Source organism: Lactuca sativa, chromosome 2, assembly GCF_002870075.4.
Source record: "Lactuca sativa cultivar Salinas chromosome 2, Lsat_Salinas_v11, whole genome shotgun sequence".
Classification (NCBI taxonomy): domain Eukaryota; kingdom Viridiplantae; phylum Streptophyta; class Magnoliopsida; order Asterales; family Asteraceae; genus Lactuca; species Lactuca sativa.
In genome coordinates, this window is record NC_056624.2 from 80,626,259 (window position 1) to 80,647,341 (window position 21,083).

Here is a 21,083-nt window from a genome sequence, read left to right on the forward strand (position 1 = left end):
CGGTTAGTTTATCAAGTATTACTTTGTGAGCTCTAGTTACTAACTAGCTTATCTAGCAAAAGCTTTCAGTTTTTTTTCAACGGAAGGCTAGTTTTTCAACTAGAAATAGAGCCAAAGTATCTCCAACAACAAAGGTATAAACTTTCCTATCAACTTCAATCTAATCACATATGGAAGCTTTCTAACTGCCTATATTGAGCATAAACACATAGGATTGTATTCCTCATATTTCGAACAATCGTCTCATCTATAAGCCTCTATGCCCTTTTGAAGCGTTTCTTTGATACTTATCCAAAAACCATTAATATTCCACATGATAACATCTTTCAAACACCAGAGTCTTCCAATATCCATCTTTCTACATTTGATGAACATGTCCAAGAAAGTTCTTTTGACACAGTTATTCCCTTCAAACCCAATGGTCATCATTTGATCATACACATCCTTCCCTATTGGATAATCCTTGACCTGAGCACAGGCTTTAAACATTTTTTTCATCAATCATCAAATAGAATAAACTAATTGTCTCTTTATAATCAGCCGGAGCAATCAACATATTTCTCTCTGACATTTTATCAAACAAACTGTGTTTTATCCAATACCACCTACCATGCAATATAATTCCAATAGCCGACTCCCAAGAATCTTGCAAAAACTCGACAACAGAAACAATCATGTCCATGAGCTTGTGAACCTATAAATTAAACAGAATAAATATACTATTAACCAATCAAAATTTAATGAAGGATTGAGCACATTGATATAGGTTGGTTTGTAGTTCACTATAAAGCAATCAAAAGTTACCAAATAAATATACCTAACTATTACAACCGAATCAAATTCAAACATTATCTCCTACAAACCGTTATCACGGATAGTTATCTGATTTTAAACACTTACCATCCAAAACCTTCTTTTGTGATCAAAACTGATTCCATGATTATGTTAAACACCAAGCCAAAATCCTATTCTTTTCCACCAAACATTCAAAAATATTATTACATAAACAAAACCAAAATTTGTTAACACTAAACCAAAATCCTAACAGACGAAGCAATGTTAACCACTTCATCATGTGTGACCCTCTTCCACACTCCACCAATCATCAACCGGTTCTCTACACCTCCCAAAACTCCAACTCCATCATCGTCTTCTTCTTCACTCATTTTAACTTTCTTAACAACGGAATCATCCAAATCTCCAACCGAACAATCGGCTTCCCTCTTTCCTTCTCCTTCTCCCCCTTTCTCATTCCATTCCACTAACACCCTCTGTTCTTCACAACCACCAACAATCTCAAGAACCGGAACAACACCCGAAGAACCAAAATCCGAAGGCAACATCCCAATAGGACACGGCCTCCACGATTTCACCACATTCCATCTCCCACCCTTCTTTCCATTCTCCCCGATTTTCAATTCATTTTTCCGTGATAATTTCCGTTTAATCAACTCAAACTTATTAGCGGCTTCACGAATGGATTCCTCTTCCTGATCGTAAAAGCGGCCGGAATCGGAATACGTGATTCCGGTGTTTGATGTATGTAAAGATGCTAATTTTTTTAGTTTTTCAATTAAAGTGTTGTTAGCGGTGGTTTGTGCGAGAATTGAGGTGGCGGTTGTTAGGTGGGTGTTGCCGAGTGAAGGGACAAGGAGACATTTGCGTAGGAGATCCATGAGAGCAGACTTTGGGAGACTTTTGTCTTTTGAGGTTCCGGAAGTTTCTAGAAACGTGAGCTTCCGGAGAGAATGGTTTAGATCTTTGAGGTTTCCAATAAGCCATGAGAATAAACGGGAAAGATTCTCGGTTTCATGGAATCGAGATTTGTTGTCTGGTTTTAGGTTTTCACCTGATATAATTAATATATAACAACAAAGTTAGGATCATAAGTAATGTGAGAATCTAAGAAATTGAAAAGAAAAAAAATTAATGATTTAAAATATAATCTGTAAACACAGATTGTATCATACTTGGAGACTAGATGAAGTTACCTGAGTCATGTGTTAGAGCATCTTGGGTCTCGATCATTTGAAGATTTGCTTTGAGAAGACTTAGAAGCATCTCGGGTACTTTATTTGACAGCTTCATAATTAGAGGCTTCCAATCATCAAGTGCCACATCAGCAGATTCCAGTGCCTTCAGCAAGAACTCCAACAAAATAGACACCACTTCTGAAGGGAAGGAAGAATATAACTTGATAACATTCTTCAGTGCCTTGGTTATATGTTTCTTAGAACCTTCAAGATATAAAGTACAAACAACCATCAACAAACATTCGAAATAAGGCAAATTGCAGAAAATAGGAAAGTAATTTATTCTTTTTTATGGGAAGTATAGTGCATTTAGCCAAGAATAATATTATTGTTTATAGTGAATAGGAAAGTAGGAAAGTAATTTATTCTTTTATTGGATATGGAACAAAAGTTTGACTTTTTTGCTTTTTTTCATCCCTAAATCACTTTTTGGTCATCCACCCTTTCGTCCATGGGCCATTAAATTTGAGCAAATGACCATTTTGCCCTTGTCTCTGTACTCTTCATCTCATTAATTTTTAAGAACCCTAAACTTCAAACCAAGTTCAAACTTCAAACAATCACATGTCTGTTTCTTTTAAACTCAAAGTCCTCACTAACTCTTCAATTCCTCTCTAAAAAACTATTTCCCCTTTTCCAATTTCCATCTCCAAACAGTAATTTAGGGCACCAAAAAGAAAAAATAAACTTTTGTATCTTATGCAAAAAAAGTGATATGGCATGTGGACAAAAACTTTAATCTACTCGATATATTATAAATTAGGAACCATAGAGGAAAACGCTTCTCCTCGTGCAATTTCATATTGTTGACAAAAAGAAAAAGAAAACATTTATTTAGTTTGAAATGGAGATCTGTTTATCAATATTTTAAGTTTCATAACTTTTAGGGCTAAATGCAAGAAATAGCAATGTACTTTCATTGATTTGTTTATAATAGCATCCTACTTTCATTTCTTCTTATTACAACACTTAACACTATACTTTAAAAAATCTACCCAAGTATAAAATTAAATGAAAGTACATTGCTATTTCTTGCCTTTAGCCCCAAAGGTTGAGAAAATCATATAAGTATTATTAGGAAAAAGAAGAACTAACAATTGAGCATACAAATACAATTCACAATGCAATGTAAATGTAGATGATGATGGCCTTGCCTGAAGGTTTAGAAGATTGAATCTTGACAGCCATAAGTGACAGAAACTTATTACGCCCGCATAGATGCTCATTATATTTGATGCCTAAGCCCAAATAAATAAAATAAATTTGTTTTTCTTTCATTCCATAAATAAAAAAGAACTGAAATAGATTAAATAATTTGCACCCGTGTTTTATGCAACTGACTTAAATTATGCTATATCATGTTTCAATCAATTTAATTGGTTATACAAGGGTGCTTCTTTTTGACTTAATGCAAAAACAACGACTTAATAAAGAAAGTCAGGGAAATGAGGTTTTCCTCATTAAGTCCTAACTTTCAAATCCTTTTCAGAATTCATTTATCAAAGCAACACTTTATTCAGCCAACACGTGATGAGAAAAAATCAGAATGCATACTTACGTTTCCCTTTAACTACAGGAGAAGATGATTTTGTAGCCTGCTTCACATCCAAACAGAAGGCTAATTCACGTATCTTAGACTTGATTTCTTTTCCAAAGTTTGTGTTTCTATCATTAGGATATGGAATTGCCATCTTTTGGGGCTCCCAATAATAAGCTTTCAACCAATCAAGTGCCTGAAATTGTGTACATCTGGTTAAACTTGGAATTGTTATGGTATCCAATTTTGAATGTCCTTTTTGGTCATTTTATCTATTAGTTCTAAAGATTAACATGAATTTGCTAAACAATCAAACAGCTGACTATTTGATATACCTTTGTAGATGCAAGGCGAACAAGCCTTAGTGAAGGAAGATCACGATGTGAACACTCTACAACAAAAAAAAAATAACGAATATCAATCAGCATACAAGGAGGGTATTCACGTCTTTTCTCCCATTGCATATTCAGCATATCTAAATTCCTTACCATGACGAATATCAATGAGCATACGAGGAATGCCAATTACATCAGCAGCCTCTCCAATTGAAACCTCATTCTTCTTCCGAGTCTTCTCCACAATACCATTCACTAACCTTCAATTTTATGTTTCATTAAGTGGATTATATACTCCAAGATGATGTAGCAACATAATCCATCAAAATCATCAAGAAGTATTTACCTTATCATGGTCATACAATATAACATTGTCAACATATCATCTGCTAGTAAATCACTTTCAGGTAGACCATCCCTGAAAAAAACAAAACATATGCATAAATATTTGAGAAAACATCAAATCCCATACTAAAAGAATTCCATTTTTTAGCTTTGTTGGATGGAAAAAGGAAAAATGAACCTAAAGTAAGAATCCTTTTGTTGGATTTCAACAATGGAAGCAGTCACTTCAATTATTATAGGAAGGCATCCTCTGCTTCGCCAGGCAGATATCTGGTAAAAAAATGAAAGAAAAAACAAAAATAAATTCATTGCCATATGGTCAACATAGTCTTTTGTATATATGGATTCTTACTCTTCGAAGAGCCAAATCTATGGAGGCTGGGGAAGAAGAAAACAGAGATTCTCTCACGAAACTCCAATCATCCCAACTTATCCATGGTACCAACTTATAGTTTCCTTCTCCAAAAATCTCACTGCTTGTTGCTTCCTTAAACCCTAGCTCTAGCTGAGACTCCATGAAGATGGAGAATTTAGAAATATCGTGTACTTAATTGAACTGAAAAATAACCAAAAACGAAAAAATAATTCAGTCTTTAGTTTTTTTGTAACTTTATATGGATCAATTCAGCGACAATGATGAAAAACCTACAAGGATCGATGCGTAAGATAAGAGTAAGCAGAGAAGCTTCAAGAAGAGAGTAAGATAAAGTGAACTTTATCTCGTATTCTGAAAAATACTAAACAGGCATAGAAGAGAGTAAGAAGAGAAGCTTCAAGATGGTGACTGCTGGCCTAACGAGTTGAGAGCCGGCGGCGGAGAGGATCGATGCGTACGTCGCCGGTGCCGGAATGTTCAGCCGAAACCTGGCAAATGGATTAGTCGGGTCACAAATGGCACACGTAGAGTTTACAAGCTACAATGTTACATATTTTTGAAGCCCAAAATCGTTGGGTCCGAAATCAGAATTGACCTAATTTACCAGCAAAACTCATTAATCATTATACATGTATTTATGAAGTTGTTTGTCACTGTTTATTTAAATTTTATTTGTAAAAGTGTTTATTAGTTTTTTGGACGTTAAAACGAAGTTTATTAAAACGAAGTTTATTAAAACTGTATGTATTAGTTTTATTACAAACTAGGTGTAAGGCCCATTTATTATATGGGTTAATTAAGAAAATTAAATATAAATGTTTAAATATTTAAGAACTTTGAATTAATAGGGAAATAAGAAAAATAACGAATTATAAAAATTGGTTTTTTAGTATTTTAAATTTAAATAAATAAACTAATAAACTTTAATTTGGAAATTTTGAAATAAGAAGGTATGCCTATTAATGAAATTGATATTCATTTATTACTACATTTATTGAAATTATTACACTAAAATATAATATGGAATTTATTAAAATAGAAAAAAAAACCCATAAAATGACATGTGGAAAAGAAATTAATTCAAAATAACCACAAAATGACATTTGGCAAATTAAATGAGAGTGTAACGTGTGGCAAAAAAAACATTCATTTATTAGAATAGATGTTTGCATTAATTTACCCGGTATTAAAACATAATAAATTGATAAGTTGTTTTTTAACGTTTGATAAATTCTGCTTATAAATGAAAAATGATAGATAAGGGTATGATTTATACATACATATAGTTACGATATGGTTGATATTATAAATTGGTTTAAATAAGTCATAAGTTATTTTAAATAAATTAGAACACATTAACCTATCAAAACTTTTATTTTTAATCCATCCAAACACTAAAAACTGCTTATTAGCGGTGTTAAACAGCAATAAGTTAATAAACACCTTATATAAGCAATCTCAAACACCCCCTAATTATAAGGCTATTTACCTGAGTAAACAAACCAATATACATGAGCGTTTTAATAAAGATAATAAGATTTTTTTTATAAAAAATGTAAAAGGATCATCAACTCCCGAAATACCGTATTTCAAAGTAGTAAAATTTATGCTAGATTTGGTGGTAGTTTGCGAGATATGACGTCCACACACGCATATATTTTGGATTGACGTTGTAACACCCGATTCCTGGTACGTAGTTAATTCAAGCATTTCTTGTGTTTTTCTCTAGGACTCGACGAGTTGGAGGCCCAACTCGTCAAGTAGAGTTGAGATCCACGGACAATTTAAGTGGCCTACTCGACGAGTCGGAAGACTGACTCAGTGAGTAGGTGTTGTTTGAGTAAAACCCTAAATTTGAGGGTTTGCAGCCTATTTAAACGCCTTATCTCAGCCTCCATCATCCCTATCACTCCCAAAAAGTTGTATATCGAAACCCTAGTCGTTCTTATTGTGTTCTTGAGCCTTATGGTGCTACTTTTTGTGTTTGAAGCTTGGAAAGGAGAAGGAGACTTGTGAGACCAAGGGGAAACAAGAAGATCCAAAGTTTGGAGCTCGTTTTCAGCTTGTTAGAGGTATGAAGTTGAACCTTTGTTTATAGATCTTGATTTTGGGCCTTTTCCTACATCTTTCTAAGCCCTAGAGAGGTTGTATTCGGGATCAAGTGTTGGAAGTCCGTGTATGCTTTAGATCCAGGTCTATTGGGGGGTTTTATGGCACAAAATTGCCCATTTTGCTTCCATGAACACCCCATGCACCTTGGAGGCCATCTTTTATGGCTTTTTGGGCCATAGACCCCTTGCATGTGCTCCAAGTTGGAAACTTTACGTATGAAATGGACATTAGGAGGCCAGATCTATGATTTTGTGGTGTTAAGACCCATTTAAATTGACTGTATAGTGTGGTCAAGGATGGACTCAACGAGTTGTTCTTGGGACTCGACGAGTCGCGGTGTAATGACCACCAAATCCTTTCTGTGGATGGACCAGTTGTTAGAGATGAAAGTCCCGTAGATGTTTAGACACGAAACGGGACCTGGGAATCATGGGACTCGACGAGTGTATGAACAGACTCGGCGAGTCCAAGGCAATCTCCCAATCTTTGAAGATGGACTCGACGAGTTGTTCATACAACTCGGCGAGTCGTAGACCGGACACATTCTTATAAGGGAGATGAACTTGCCGAGTTCAAGGAAGAACTCGGCAAGTCGGATGAAGATGATCCTGATGGTTTGAATAAAGGAGAACCCGTTGAGTTCTTGCTAGACTCGACGAGTGGAGTCGGGGTTGGATCGGGTTAGTGAAGTATGGACTCGACGAGTTGGTAGACCAACTCGGCGAGTCAGGTCAACTGATTGTTGACTTTGACCAATGTGTGACTTTGCCTGGTTTTGGTATTGACCCTGGTTAGGGTTGTATGTTAAGTTTGATGACTTGAAGGTTGTCGTGTAGGGATTGAGGAGTCGAGGAGAGCCGACATTCACACCAAGGACAGTCAGACGCTACACGACATCGAGGTAAGTTACCTTCCAGTAGAAGTAGGTCTAAGGCACCAAGGCCGACCCACTAGTAATTGTTAGTTTGGATGGTTATCTTTGTGATAATTGTCTGGTCTGTTATTGTTGGATATGTGAGAATGCTAGATTGCTAGATATGTGAGTATGCTAGTTTGCTAGTTGCCATGTTATGTGAGATAGTATCAGTAGAAGGGGACTAGTTCCCGATTCGGTCGTTAGGACCAATGGGTAGGTCGGATACCCCAGATATGTCTGACAACATGATTATGATATGATATTATGTGTTAGTAGTAAGGGTGAAATAGTCCCCGTGTTCGGTTGAGATAGACCGGAGGGTAGGTCAACACCCCAGAATAGCTTGACATGGGTAGGTCGGCGCCCCAAAATAGCTCGACATGGGTAGGTCAGCACCCCAGAATGGCTTGACATGGGTAGGTCAGCACCCCAGAATGGCTTGACATGGGTAGGAAGGGCGCCCCAGAATTGCCCGGTAGTATGTATGCTATGTGATTGTATGGTATGTGGTATGATGAGGAAACTCACTAAGCTTTGTGCTTATAGTTTCAGTTTTGTTTCAGGTACCTCTTCGTTCAAGGGGAAGGAGTCGGCGGTGTAGCAGCGCATCACACATACACACATGATTTCCGCTTAGAGTTTTCTGGGATTGTACTCTGATATTTCGTTACTTCAGATGATTTGATTTTGAGACATGATATTTTGGTTTTCTGTATTGACATGATCTTGGCATTGTTTTGATAAACTAATTTATGAATCACTTAACAAAAAAAATTGGCCTCAAATTTTGGGATGTTACAAGTTGGTATTAGAGCCCTGGTTTGAGGGATTCGGACACACCCTCGGGGGTGTTTGGACTCAAACCGAGGGACTAAAAGATTTTTCACAAAGAGAACAGTTTTCTGAAATTTAAAATCAAGGAAATTTGAGAAAGAACAAGGTGTGTGATGTGTGCGATCGGCCGAGCTCAAGTAAGTTTTCCCCAAGATACCCATACTTGTTATGTTACGTTACATGATATATGATTCTGAGAACTGCATGCTAGATTAGGGCTAATGGTCTAGGAGGATGCCTTTTATGCCTGATATATGATTATGAGAATTGCATGCTAGATTAGGGCTAAGGATCTAGGAGGATGCCTTTGAATGCATGTTGTATGAGTTGCATGTTAGGACAATTTAGTTAGTGGTAGGATAGCCTGATTAGGCTATGCTTGATATGGTTACTCAATGCACGAATGCTGCTTGCTTTGTGTTGTAGGGGTCCTGACTAACTTTAACTAACTAGTGAGCGGATATGTAGCAGTGTTCACGTAACAGCCCGGATTCCCAGGTATTATTCATTTATTTATTTTGGTAATTTGTGAGGAGACTCGGCGTGTTGGAGCCTAGACTCGCCGAGTATGATCGCGGATTTGGATGCGGGTTCGCGTCCGGACTCGGCGAGTCCATGCTGTTTAATGAAACCCTAATTTCTCGGGTTTGAGGCATATTTAAAGGGCCTTATGGCCGTCATTTGCACTCATCAGTCCCCAGAGTGAAACCCTAGAGCAATTGAGTGATTCAAGTGAGGGAAGGAGCCATTATTGATCTTGGAGTTGTTGTCTAGCAAGGAAAGAGGAGATCTAGCCAAGAGGAAGCAAGAGAGGGTTGAATTCTTGAAGATTTGAGGTCCATAACATCACATCTGAGGTACAATCTCGAATCATTCTCTGTTATTGTGATGTTCATGTAGACTTAGGGCTTTTGAACCCATTTGTGGCTAGATCTAGTGTCCTCATGGTCCCTTAGCGAGTTAAGGTCCTGGATCTGGACCCATAGAGGTCCAGAGCACCTCTTTACCAAAGCTTTATATGCATCCATGGAGGTATTGGCTTGGGATCAATGTATTTGAGGCTAAAAAAACCATTCATGAGCTATTCAATGCTTGATGAGCATCAAGACTTGGACTTTACGTGGTCAATAAGCTTAAGGAGACTGGATCTATGAGTTAGTGAAGCGGATCTGACCTCAGAAGGTCGTTTGGGGTTGTGCATGGAATGCCCTCGCCGAGTCCATTCCCCAGACTCGGCGAGTTGGTGCGGGTTGTTCAACGATTTCGAACCAGGGGTTGAGTAACCGAGTCGGGTGAGTGACTCGGTGAGTCGGAAGAGATTCAGAGGGATCAGGTTCCCGTAGGAACTCGGCGAGTCCACGCCAGACTCGGCGAGTCAGGTTAACCGTTGACCATTGACTGTTGACCGTTGACCAGTGTTGACTGGTTTGACTTCGTAGTGTTAGTCAGCCAGAGTCGAGGTAGTATTAAGTAGAAATACGTTTGTGTTGTAGGAGGACGATAGCTCGGGAGATCGAGCACTAGTGGTTAAGAGATTTACAAGTTACCGAGACACACAAGGTGAGTCTTCTCACTATACGTTACCTTGAGTGGTATTATGAGTTGACCAGAGGGTCTTATGTGCTATGTATGAGACTATGTGCTATGTATGAGATTACGTGCTATGTGTTATATGTATGCTGTATGATTGTGTAGACCGAACCAGAGGGTCCAACGATTCTGACTGGGCCGGAGGACCCAATGAGCTGTGACTGGACCGGAGGGTCCGACGAGCTGCGGGACTGGAGGGTCCCGCTGAGACATCTAGACTAGAGGGTCGGATTTAGCCTTGAGTGGCATATTTGTGGTATGTGGTATTTTGGGGAACTCACTAAGCATTTATGCTTACAGTTGTTGTGTTTGATGTCTCAGGTACCAGCGAGGACCGTGGGAAGGCGACGGCTTGACACATACACACACACCGATGGAGTTCATTATGTGTAGAGATCTTGGGATTTGTTTTTGAAAACAGTATTGATTATGGATCTTGATTTGTGATGTGATACATTATGTGATTTTGAAAAAGAAAAATTATTTTGAAAATTTATGGTGTTACAAGTTGGTATCAGAGCCTTGGTTTGAGGGATTCGGATGCACCTTCGGGCGTATTTGAACTCAAACCGAGGATTTGAGAAATTTTCAAATAAAACTAAAATTTTCTAAAAAGAAAAAGAGGTTTTGGAAACGAGCAGAGTGGAAGGTGTGTACGGTCAGCCAGCGCCCGAACGGTGAATCCCCAAAATACCCTTACATTATACGTTATGAGTTATGAGATATTATGTTGTGCATGTTAGAGAGGCTAGGTATTCATATTAGGACTAGAGTGGGCCTGATTTGTGATGCCTTAGCTTAGGAGATCGCTGCTGCTATGAGATACTTTGAGAGTGAGTAGGTAGCAGTGAGGAGCTCAAGAGAGGGCTATTGAGGATAGCCAGTGCATAGCGAGAGTAGAGTATTTGCGATTTGGGATCCTAGGAGGAGGACTTGGGTTGTATATCGATTTGGTGTGGACGATAGTATTGGGCCCGTACTATTGAAGACACCGGATTGGTGCGCAGTCCAAGTAAGAATCCTTGGGGGGTACCAGGAGAGAGGATGTTTGAGTTATCAAGTGTGAGTATACTCGAGAGTATCCCTGGTATTTCTTATGTTGTATTTCAGAGGTTGATCATGGTCGGGACACGCCATAACCCCGAGAGCAGTGGGGTGAGCGATGAGGAGATCCGTCGGATCATCCATGAGGAGGTGGCTGCTGCCATTAGAGCCGAGATTCCGGAGATGTTTGGGTCTATTAAGACCACACTGATCGAGACGTTTGAGGAGCGTTACACTGCTTTGACTGATGTTGCTGTTGCTGCAGCCACCGCAGCTGTTGCTGCTGCGAGACCCCAGGGTGGTGATTCGTTGCTGTACCGAGAGTTCAGCAACACGAAACCACCGGAGTTCGATGGTACACAGGATCCGATCACCGCTATGAGGTGGATCTCAGACATGGAGGGGTGTTTCTATACGTGCTCGTGTCCGGAGCACTTGAGGGTGCGATTCGCACTCAACCAGCTTCGCTTGGGGGCGAAGGACTGGTGGAAATTCGTGACCGCGAGCTATTCTACAACTGAGCTGACTGCAGTGACCTGGGAGAGGTTTACTTTGATGTTTCGTGACGAGTATGTTCCCCAGGTGGAGAGGGAACGTTTAGCTCAGGAGTTTGTGACCCTCAAGCAGGGGACAGAGTCGGTGACAGTGATTACGAGGATGTTTCATGAGCGGGCGTTGTTTTGCCCGGAGTTGGTGTCCACTGAGCAGGCTCGCATGAGCCGTTATCTGAGTATTTTGAGGAGGGACATCCGTGAGTTCGTGGCGAACTCGACTTACTAGACATTTGCCGAGCTCCAGGCAAATGCCAGGAAGAGAGAGATCGAGCTTGAGACACAGGCGAGGGAGGAGACTGAGTTGCAGAAGGGTGATCAATGACCGGCGCAGTCGCAGCCGGCCGCCAAGCGGGCAAAGCCCGCTGATTCGAGGACGGGCAGTTCGAGGGGCCGCACTTGTAGGAAGTGCGGCAAGAGCCATGATGGGCCGTGCAAGACTGGGGTATGCTACAAATGCGGGAAGGAAGGACATTTTGCGAGGGACTGTCCGAAGGGGTTCTCGGTTTGCTTCCATTGCAACCAGACCGACCATCGGAAGGCCGAGTGCCCCCAGCTTCAGAGGTCAACGCAGGGATCTGCACCAGCGATTCGAGCTGCTGAGACCCGGCCAGTGAAGGCCGAAGCACCGAAGGCTAGGGGGAGAGCCTTCCAGCTGACTGCGGAGGAGATCCGCGCAGCACTTGACGTCGTGGCAGGTATGTAATCTTTATCTATTTTATGTTGAGTTTATGCTATTGTAATTGCTATATGTTATGCGTAGGTACTTTTCTTGTGAGTTCTGTACCTGTATTTGTGTTGTTCGACTCGGGTGCGAGTCGATCGTTCGTATCTGTTACTTTTAGTCGGCACATTAGTATTCCGAGGGAGGCGTTGAATCGGCCTCTGCAGGTTTCTATAGCCGATGAGCGTGAGGTGTGTGCTACCGAGGTGATACGTGGGTGCGTATTGGAGATCTTCGGGGTGGAGTTCCCGATTGATTTGGTACCGATTGCCATGAGGGATGTTTGTGTTATAGTAGGCATGGATTGGTTGAGCCGTTTTGGGGCTGTCATAGATTGTGAGCGTCAATTGGTGACAATCCGAGATCCTAGTGGGGGAGCGCTGACGGTTTACGGCGAAGGGACTCGTGGTGATTCGGTTTTCTGTTCGGCCGCTAGAGCGAGGCGGAGTTTGCAGCAGGGCTGCAAGGGGTTCGTAGCCTATGTGACAGATGTGCGAGAGGCCGCTCGGAGGCCAAGTTCAGTGGATGAGGTGCCGATAGTGCGTGAGTTCCCGGACGTGTTTCCCGAGGAGTTGCCGGGTGTGCCTCCCGAGAGGCAGGTGGAGTTTCGTATCGATCTGGTTCCCGGGGCTGCGCCTATCGCCAAGGCGCCGTATCGGCTAGCACCGCCAGAGATGCAGGAGTTATCCTCACAGCTCCAAGAGCTGTTGGGGAAAGGGTTCATCCGTCCTAGTAGCTCTCCCTAGGGAGCGCCGATCCTTTTTGTCAAGAAAAAGGATGGTTCACACCGGATGTGCATTGATTACCGGGAGTTGAACAAGTTGATGGTCAAGAACCGTTACCCATTACCGAGGATCGACGATCTATTCGATCAGTTGCAGGGGGCGTCTTGGTTCTCCAAGATAGACCTGAGGTCGGGGTATCATTAGATGAGAGTTCAAGATGAGGATATCCCGAAGACGGCATTTAGGACTCGTTACGGGCATTACGAGTTCGTGGTGATGCCATTTGGGCTCACCAATGCACCAGCGGCATTCATGGATCTCATGAACAGGGTGTGTAGGTCGATGTTGGATCGTTCAGTCATTGTATTCATTGATGACATCCTGGTGTATTCGAGGACCAGAGAGCAGCATGAGGAACATTTGAGGGAGCTCCTCGGAGTTCTGAGAGCGGAGAGGCTTTTCGCCAAATTCTCCAAGTGCGATTTTTGGTTACGGGAGGTCCAGTTCTTAGGGCATCTCCAGGATGGGATTTTGGTTGACCCGGCCAAGATCGAGGCTGTGATGAGTTGGGAGGTGCCGAGGTCACCTACGGAGATCAGGAGCTTCTTAGGGCTGGCAGGCTACTATCGGAGATTTATCAGAGATTTCTCCAAGATCGCCGTGCCACTTACCAAGTTGACCCGGAAGGGTGTTACTTTCTCATGGGGTCCAGAGCAGCAGACCTCGTTTGAGACCCTTTGCCAGAGATTGTGCGAAGCTCCTGTACTCGCACTACCGGAAGGGATGGAGGATTTCGTGGTGTACTGTGACGCATCGATATCGGGGGTTGGGAGCGGTGTTAATGCAGAGAGGGCATGTGATCGCGTATGCATCGAGGCAGTTAAAGCCTCATGAGACGAGATATCCCACCCATGATCTGGAGTTGGGGGTTGTGGTGTTCGCCCTCAAGATCTGGCGTCACTATCTGTATGGGGTTCGGTGTACGATATACACGGGCCACAAGAGCTTAAAGTACTTGATGGATCAGCCAAACCTGAATATGCGCCAGAGGAGATGGTTGGATGTGGTGAAGGATTATGATTGTGAGATCCTGTACCACCCGGGAAAGGCTAATGTCGTAGCCGACGCTCTGAGCCGTAGGTCGGAGAGCGCCCCGATACGAGACATTTGTATGAGGTTGATGGTGATGACTCCGGTATTGGACACCATCCGAGGGGCCCAGGCTGAGGCTGCGAGACCAGAGAACCGAAAGCGGGAGCGGGTCGTTGGGCAGGTGTTAGAGTTCGTTACCGATAGTCGGGGGCTTATGACGTTTCAGGGTCGGATTTGGGTACCGTTTGTGGGCGGGACACGTACTATCTTGATGGAAGAGGCGCACAGATCGAAGTTTTCGATCCATCCTGGGGCCACTAAGATGTATCTGGATCTGAAGAGGGAGTATTGGTGGCCCTGCATGAAGAGGGATGTGGCGTGGTTCATTGAGAGGTGCCTAACCTGTCGTAGGGTTAAGGCCGAGCACCAGAAACCGCATGGTAAGCTGCAACCACTTGAGATTCCAGAATGGAAGTGGGAGCAGATATCCATGGATTTCATCACCAAATTGCCGAGAACGGCAAGGGGTGTCGATGAGATTTGGGTAATAGTGGACCGATTGACGAAAGAGCGCCCACTTTCTCGCTATTAGTGAGAGTTCTTCTACGGAGAGGTTGGCAGAGTTGTACGTAAGGGAGGTGGTATCGTGGCATGGCGTACCCATTTCGATCGTGTCAGACCGAGATGTGCGTTTCACTTCCAGATTCTGGAAGAAATTTCACGAGGAGTTAGGTACGAGGTTGCATTTTAGTACCGCATACCACCCACAGACTGATGGGCAGAGTGAGCGGATGATTCAGACGCTCGAGGACATGCTCCGAGCATGTGTGTTGGACTTTGGCGGGAGCTGGGACGCGTATTTGCCCTTGGCAGAGTTTTCCTACAATAACAGCCATCATTAGAGCATCGGTATGCCACCCTTTGAGCTGTTGTATGGGAGGAGATGTCGTACCCCTATTTGCTGGGGTGAGGTAGGGCAACGCGTGATGTGTAGTACGGAGATAGTGCTTCAGACGACAGAGCAGATCCAGCAGGTCAGGCAGAGGTTGTTGACCGCTCAGAGTCGCCAGAAGAGTTATGCAGATAGACGTCGAACCGAGCTCGAGTTCCAGGTCGGTGATTATGTTCTCCTGAAGGTATCTCCTTGGAAAGGAGTGATCCGATTCAGGAAGAGGGGCAAGCTAGGACCCCGGTATATTGGACTGTTTCGGGTGATCGCGAGGGTGGTCAGGGTAGCATATCGCTTGGAGCTACCCGCAGAATTGGAGCGGATTCATAATACCTTCCATGTGTCTCAGTTGAGGAAGTGTATAGCCGACGAGTCGGCGTTAGTGTCGTTAGAGGACATTCAGGTGGATGCGAGCCTGAACTACGCGGAGAGACCAGTTGTGATTGTGGATCGAAAGATTAAGGTTCTGCGGAACAAGGAGGTGCCCTTGGTTTTGGTTCAGTGGCAACATCGGAAGGGGTCCGAGATGACTTGGGAACCGGAGCGTGAGATGCGTGAGCAGCATCCGAAGTTATTTGCAGAGCGAGACTTCGAGGGCGAAGTCTAGTTCTAGTGGGGGAGAATTGTAACAGCCCGTATTCCCAGGTATTATTCATTTATTTAGTTTGGTAATTTGTGAGGAGACTGGGCGAGTTGGAGCCTAGACTCGCCGAGTATGATCGCGGATTTGGACGCGGGTTCGCGTCCGGACTCGGCGAGTCCACGCTGTTTAATAAAACCCTAATTTCTCGGGTTTGAGGCATATTTAAAGGGCCTTATGGCCGTCATTTGCACTCATCAGTCCCCAGAGTGAAACCCTAGAGCAATTGAGTGATTCAAGTGAGGGAAGGAGCCATTATTGATCTTGGAGTTGTTGTCTAGCAAGGAAAGAGGAGATCTAGCCAAGAAGAAGCAAGAGAGGGGTGGATTCTTGAAGATTTGAGGTCCATAACATCACATCTAAGGTACAATCCCGAATCATTCTCTATTATTGTGATGTTCATGTAGACTTAGGGCTTTTGAACCCATTTGTGGCTAGATCTAGTGTCCTCATGGTCCCTTAGCGAGTTAAGGTCCTGGATCTGGACCCATAGAGGTCCAGAGCACCTCTTTACCAAAGCTTTATATGCATCCATGGAGGTATTGGCTTGGGATCAATGTATTTGAGGCTAAAACACCATTCATGAGCTATTCAATGCTTGATGAGCATCAAGACTTGGACTTTACGTGGTCAATAAGCTTAAGGAGACTGGATCTATGAGTTAGTGAAGCGGATCTGACCTCAGAAGGTCGTTTGGGGTTGTGCATGGAATGCACTCGCCGAGTCCATTCCCTAGACTCGGCGAGTTGGTGCGGGTTGTTCAACGATTTCGAACCAGGGGTTGAGTAACCGAGTCGGGTGAGTGACTCGGTGAGTCGGAAGAGATTAAGAGGGATCGGGTTCCCGTAGGAACTCGGCGAGTCCACGCCAGACTCGGCGAGTCAGGTTGACCGTTGACCGTTGACTGGTTTGACTTCGTAGTGTTAGTCAGCCAGAGTCGAGGTAGTATTAAGTAGAAATACGTTTGTGTTGTAGGAGGACGATAGCTCGGGAGATCGAGCACTAGTGGTTAAGAGATTTACGAGTTACCGAGACACGCGAGGTGAGTCTTCTCACTATACGTTACCTTGAGTGGTATTATGAGTTGACCAGAGGGTCTTATGTGTTATGTATGAGATTATGTGCTATGTATGAGATTACGTGCTATGTGTTATATGTATGATGTATGATTGTGTAGAACGGATCAGAGGGTCCAACGATTCTGACCGGGCCGGAGGGCCCAATGAGCTGTGACTGGACCGGAGGGTTCGACGAGCTGCGGGACTGGAGGGTTCCGCTGAGACATCTAGACCAGAGGGTCGGATTTAGCCTTGAGTGGCGTATTTGTGGTATGTGGTATTTTGAGGAACTCACTAAGCATTTATGCTTATAGTTGTTGTGTTTGATGTCTCAGGTACCAGCGAGGACCGTGGGAAGGCGACGGCTTGACACGTACACACACACCGATGGAGTTCATTATGTGTAGAGATCTTGGGATTTGTTTTTGAAAATAGTATTGATTATGGATCTTGATTTTTGATGTGATACATTATGTGATTTTGAAAAAGAAAAATTATTTTGAAAATTTACGGTGTTACAATTCACAAGCTAGTTATGGAAGGGAAGTAGGGACTCCTAGTGCAGCCGATGGTAGAGAGTAGGTCAGAGGGTGCCCTAGGAAAGCCTAGGACAAGATTAGTGGAAAAAGGTATTGGTAAGGGACTTAGTGAAGTTGAAGCAATCCTTGAGGAAAGTACGGATAGATGTGGAAGGTAGTATGGGCCCGTACTACTGGAAGTAGAGGATTCATACTCGAGTTAAGGAGGGTCGAGATGGAACCAGGAAACTTGGACGTTGTGTGAGACCTCTTGGGAGTATGTATGATCCTAATGTTTATGTGTTTATTTGCAGTATGGTGACCACATGACATGGAGCTGGAGGATCAGGATCGGGCTCGGGGGCAGGATCAGAGCAGGTTGATGACGGGCTACGCGAGTTCATCGTGTCTGAGATCACGAGAGGTATCCTTGAGTCGACCTCGATCATTTTCGGGTCGATCAAGGAGGGGATTATCGAGCTGATGGACGATCGCCTCCACTCATTTAGGAGTGATTTGGTGTCTAGGTGTAAGACCCATGAAGGAGGAACATCAGAAGAGCGAGCGAATTGTGGGTCAGGTTTCGTCCTTCGACTATGATAGCTGGGGATTGTTAACCCTTCACCGTAGGGTGTGGGTCCCTTATCATGGGGGTGTGTGCCAGTGTCACACCCCGACCGACGGCGGAAAGCGTCGGGGTTGCGGCATATTGGTATCAGAGCTAACGACTATAAAGAACTTAGTATTTTCATTTTAAGAAAAATACAACTATAGTTTAGGGCTTACTCTAGTAGTTTAGGAGATATCCTTATCCTACAACACTTAAAAGTTAAGAATCTAATAAACATAAACACAAGGATTTAGATCAAATACTCAATTAGGTTTCTTAAAACATAGGTCATACCATAACTAAACCTAGATGTGCACCTAACTTTTATTTTGGTCGGGCCTCATGGATTATCCAACCTAAGCGAGGTAATTGATAAGCTAAAAACTTGGTGTCTTACAAGTAAAAAGTATGATCACAAGTCAATAAAAATCGATAGGACTTTCTTTTATTTATATGTGTAAATTTTTTGTAACATATTTGAAATACTAAAAAAATTCTTCGTTTAGATGAATGATTTATGGAGATCAATCATTCCACCAGCAGACGAGCCTATGTTTCCTGTGCTACCGGGAGATCCCAATTTCCCCGACCATGCATCTGTGTACCAACCCATTTTTCCAGCTGAACATGCACCGATGCAATCTGATGAGTTTGAGCCTGAAGAAGATCCAGAGGAGGATCCGGAAGAGGTGATGGAGGAGGAACCTGAAGAGAATCCCAAAGAAGATATGGATGAAGATGAGGTGATAATGATAACCGATTCAGAGTCATCCGCTTCAATTCCACCTACTCCCAGCCGCTCTTTCCTTGGATTTTCACTCCGCCGTTCCAGAAAAACCGCTAGGATTTCGGTCCTAAAACCCGTTACTATAAAATATAACTTGAGGTCCCCTCGCACCAAAAAGACGATGGAACCACCTCTTTCAAAAAGCAACCATGAGAACCAGAGGACGGCTGGAAAGCGGACGGCAGGAACATTTGAAGAAGGACAAGCATCTGGAGCTGCACCTGCATCTGACATGGACATTGACAAATTGTCCTTCCTACTTGAGCAGAACGTCCGATTGAACGGACAAATATGGCACGTCAGTGACGAACTAAGCAACATGCAAGGTCAATCCATAAAAACGAAGGAAGAAATGGCCCGAATGAATCAACGACAAGGGCAGTATCAGATCTTGCAAGACAATCTCTGTCAAGAGATGGACTACCGCCATAACAGCTGGACTTATTTCGATTCAAGAGTAACCGATGTGGAAACTCAAAACCAAATTACATTTTCAGTGGCATACGGAGTAAAGGAGAGTCATGCTATGCTAGAAGAAAAACACGAAACACTAGAGGAAAAACATAAAATACTAGAAGAAAAATATGATGACATGTCCCGCTCGGTGGACAAATTTTTTAGTTTTTATAAACTAATTATTCGAGTTTCCGAGAAACTTGCAAATTTTGGGTAACAAACTTTTCGGATATGTGTTTGGATATGTAAGCATATGTAAACTTTATTTGTTTATTAGTTGGTCTTTGTACCACTAATCGTAAGACTTTACATTTTGAGAATGGTAAAGACTAATGTACTCGGATGTTAATGTTTAATATAATGAATCATATGTTATTAAGTTTAAAAATATATATATATTTTTGAACTATTATATGAATCGTGAATCATGAATAATAACATTATCTGAAAACTAACAAAAACATCACAAACTTAACCTTTAGTACTAAATGAATTTGGAAATCAAAATGCCTCCAAGAAGGAACACCAAAGCAAACCCCAAAGTAACACCAACTACCGAACCAACTATAGGACGAACCCGGAGAGGTCGACCTGCCAGAGGGTCGGTTGTGACTCCAGTAACGGAAACGCCAACTTCTAGCGCTCCAATTCCACCACCTCCCAAGTCAGGACTTCCTCAAACTATAGCAGAATTGGAAAAACTAGTTTCAGAACGCATTACTATTGCAATGGCAACTGCGAGGAGTTTGAATGATGGAAGACAAGTCGTGGAAGTGAATGGACTAGGAAACGGAGCTGGAAGCACTCTGCACTCACATCCTGAAGAGCCTAGAAGAACTTGTTCCTACAAGGACATCCTTATCCTTATCCTAAAACACTTAAAAGTTAAGAATCTAATAAACATAGTCTAGGGCTTACTCTAGTAGTTTAGGACATATCCTTATCCTACAACACTTAAATTTTAAGAATCTAATAAACATAAACACAAGGATTTAGATCAAATACTCAATTAGGTTTCTTAAAACATAGGTCATACCATAACTAAACCTAGATGTGCACCTAAGTTTTATTTTGGTCAGGCCTCATGGATTATCCAACCTAAGCGAGGTAATTGATAAGCTAAAAACTTGGTGTCTTACAAGTAAAAAGTATGATCACAAGTCAATAAAATTTGATAGGACTTCCTTTTATTTATATGTGTAAATTTTGTGTAACATATTTGAAATACTAAAAAAATTCTTTGTTTAGATGAATGATTTATGGAGATTAATCATTCCACCAGTAGACGAGCCTATGTTTCCTGTGCTACTGTGAGATCCCAATTTCCCCGACCATGCATCTGTGTACCAACCCATTTCTCTAGCTGAACATGCACCAATGCAATCTGATGAGTTTGAGCCTGAAGAAGATCCAGACGAGGATCCGGAAGAGGTGATGGAGGAGGAACCTGAAGAGGATCCCGAAGAAGATATGGATGAAGATGAGGTAATAATGATACCCGATTCAGAGTCATCCGCTTCAATTCCACCTACTCCCAGCCGCTCTTTCCTTGGATTTTCACTCCGCCGTTCCAAAAAAACCGCTAGGATTTCGGACCCAAAACCCGTTACTATAAAATATAACTTGAGGTCCCCTCGCACCAAAAAGACGATGGAACCACCTATTTTGGAAAGCAACCATGAGAACCAGAGGACGGCTGGAAAGCGAACGGCAGGAACATTTGAAGAAGGACAAGCATCTGGAGCTGCACCTGCATCTGACATGGACATTGACAAATTGTCCTTCCTACTTGAGCAGAACGTCCGATAGCACGGAAAAATGTGGCACATCAGTGACGAACTAAGAAACATG

General features: G+C 42.6%; 1 protein-coding gene across 2 annotated transcripts; it reads right to left on the reverse strand.

Moving 5' to 3' along the window:
- Positions 1 to 763: 763 nt before the first annotated feature.
- Positions 764 to 5,215, reverse strand: LOC111888674 (protein LAS1). Of its 2 annotated transcripts, XM_023884802.3 has the most exons (10): positions 4,900 to 5,215; positions 4,603 to 4,806; positions 4,429 to 4,520; positions 4,252 to 4,323; positions 4,059 to 4,165; positions 3,906 to 3,961; positions 3,592 to 3,766; positions 3,188 to 3,271; positions 1,992 to 2,237; positions 764 to 1,849 (listed from the first exon to the last, which is right to left on the reverse strand). In XM_023884802.3, the coding sequence occupies exons 2-10, from the start codon at positions 4,765 to 4,767 to the stop codon at positions 1,029 to 1,031; spliced, it is 1,818 nt and encodes a 605-aa protein (XP_023740570.1). In that variant the 5' UTR covers positions 4,768 to 4,806; positions 4,900 to 5,215; the 3' UTR covers positions 764 to 1,028. The 2 variants fall into 2 exon arrangements, with proteins under 2 accessions (XP_023740570.1, XP_023740571.1); XM_023884803.3 differs by lacking the exon at positions 3,188 to 3,271.
- Positions 5,216 to 21,083: the final 15,868 nt, after the last annotated feature.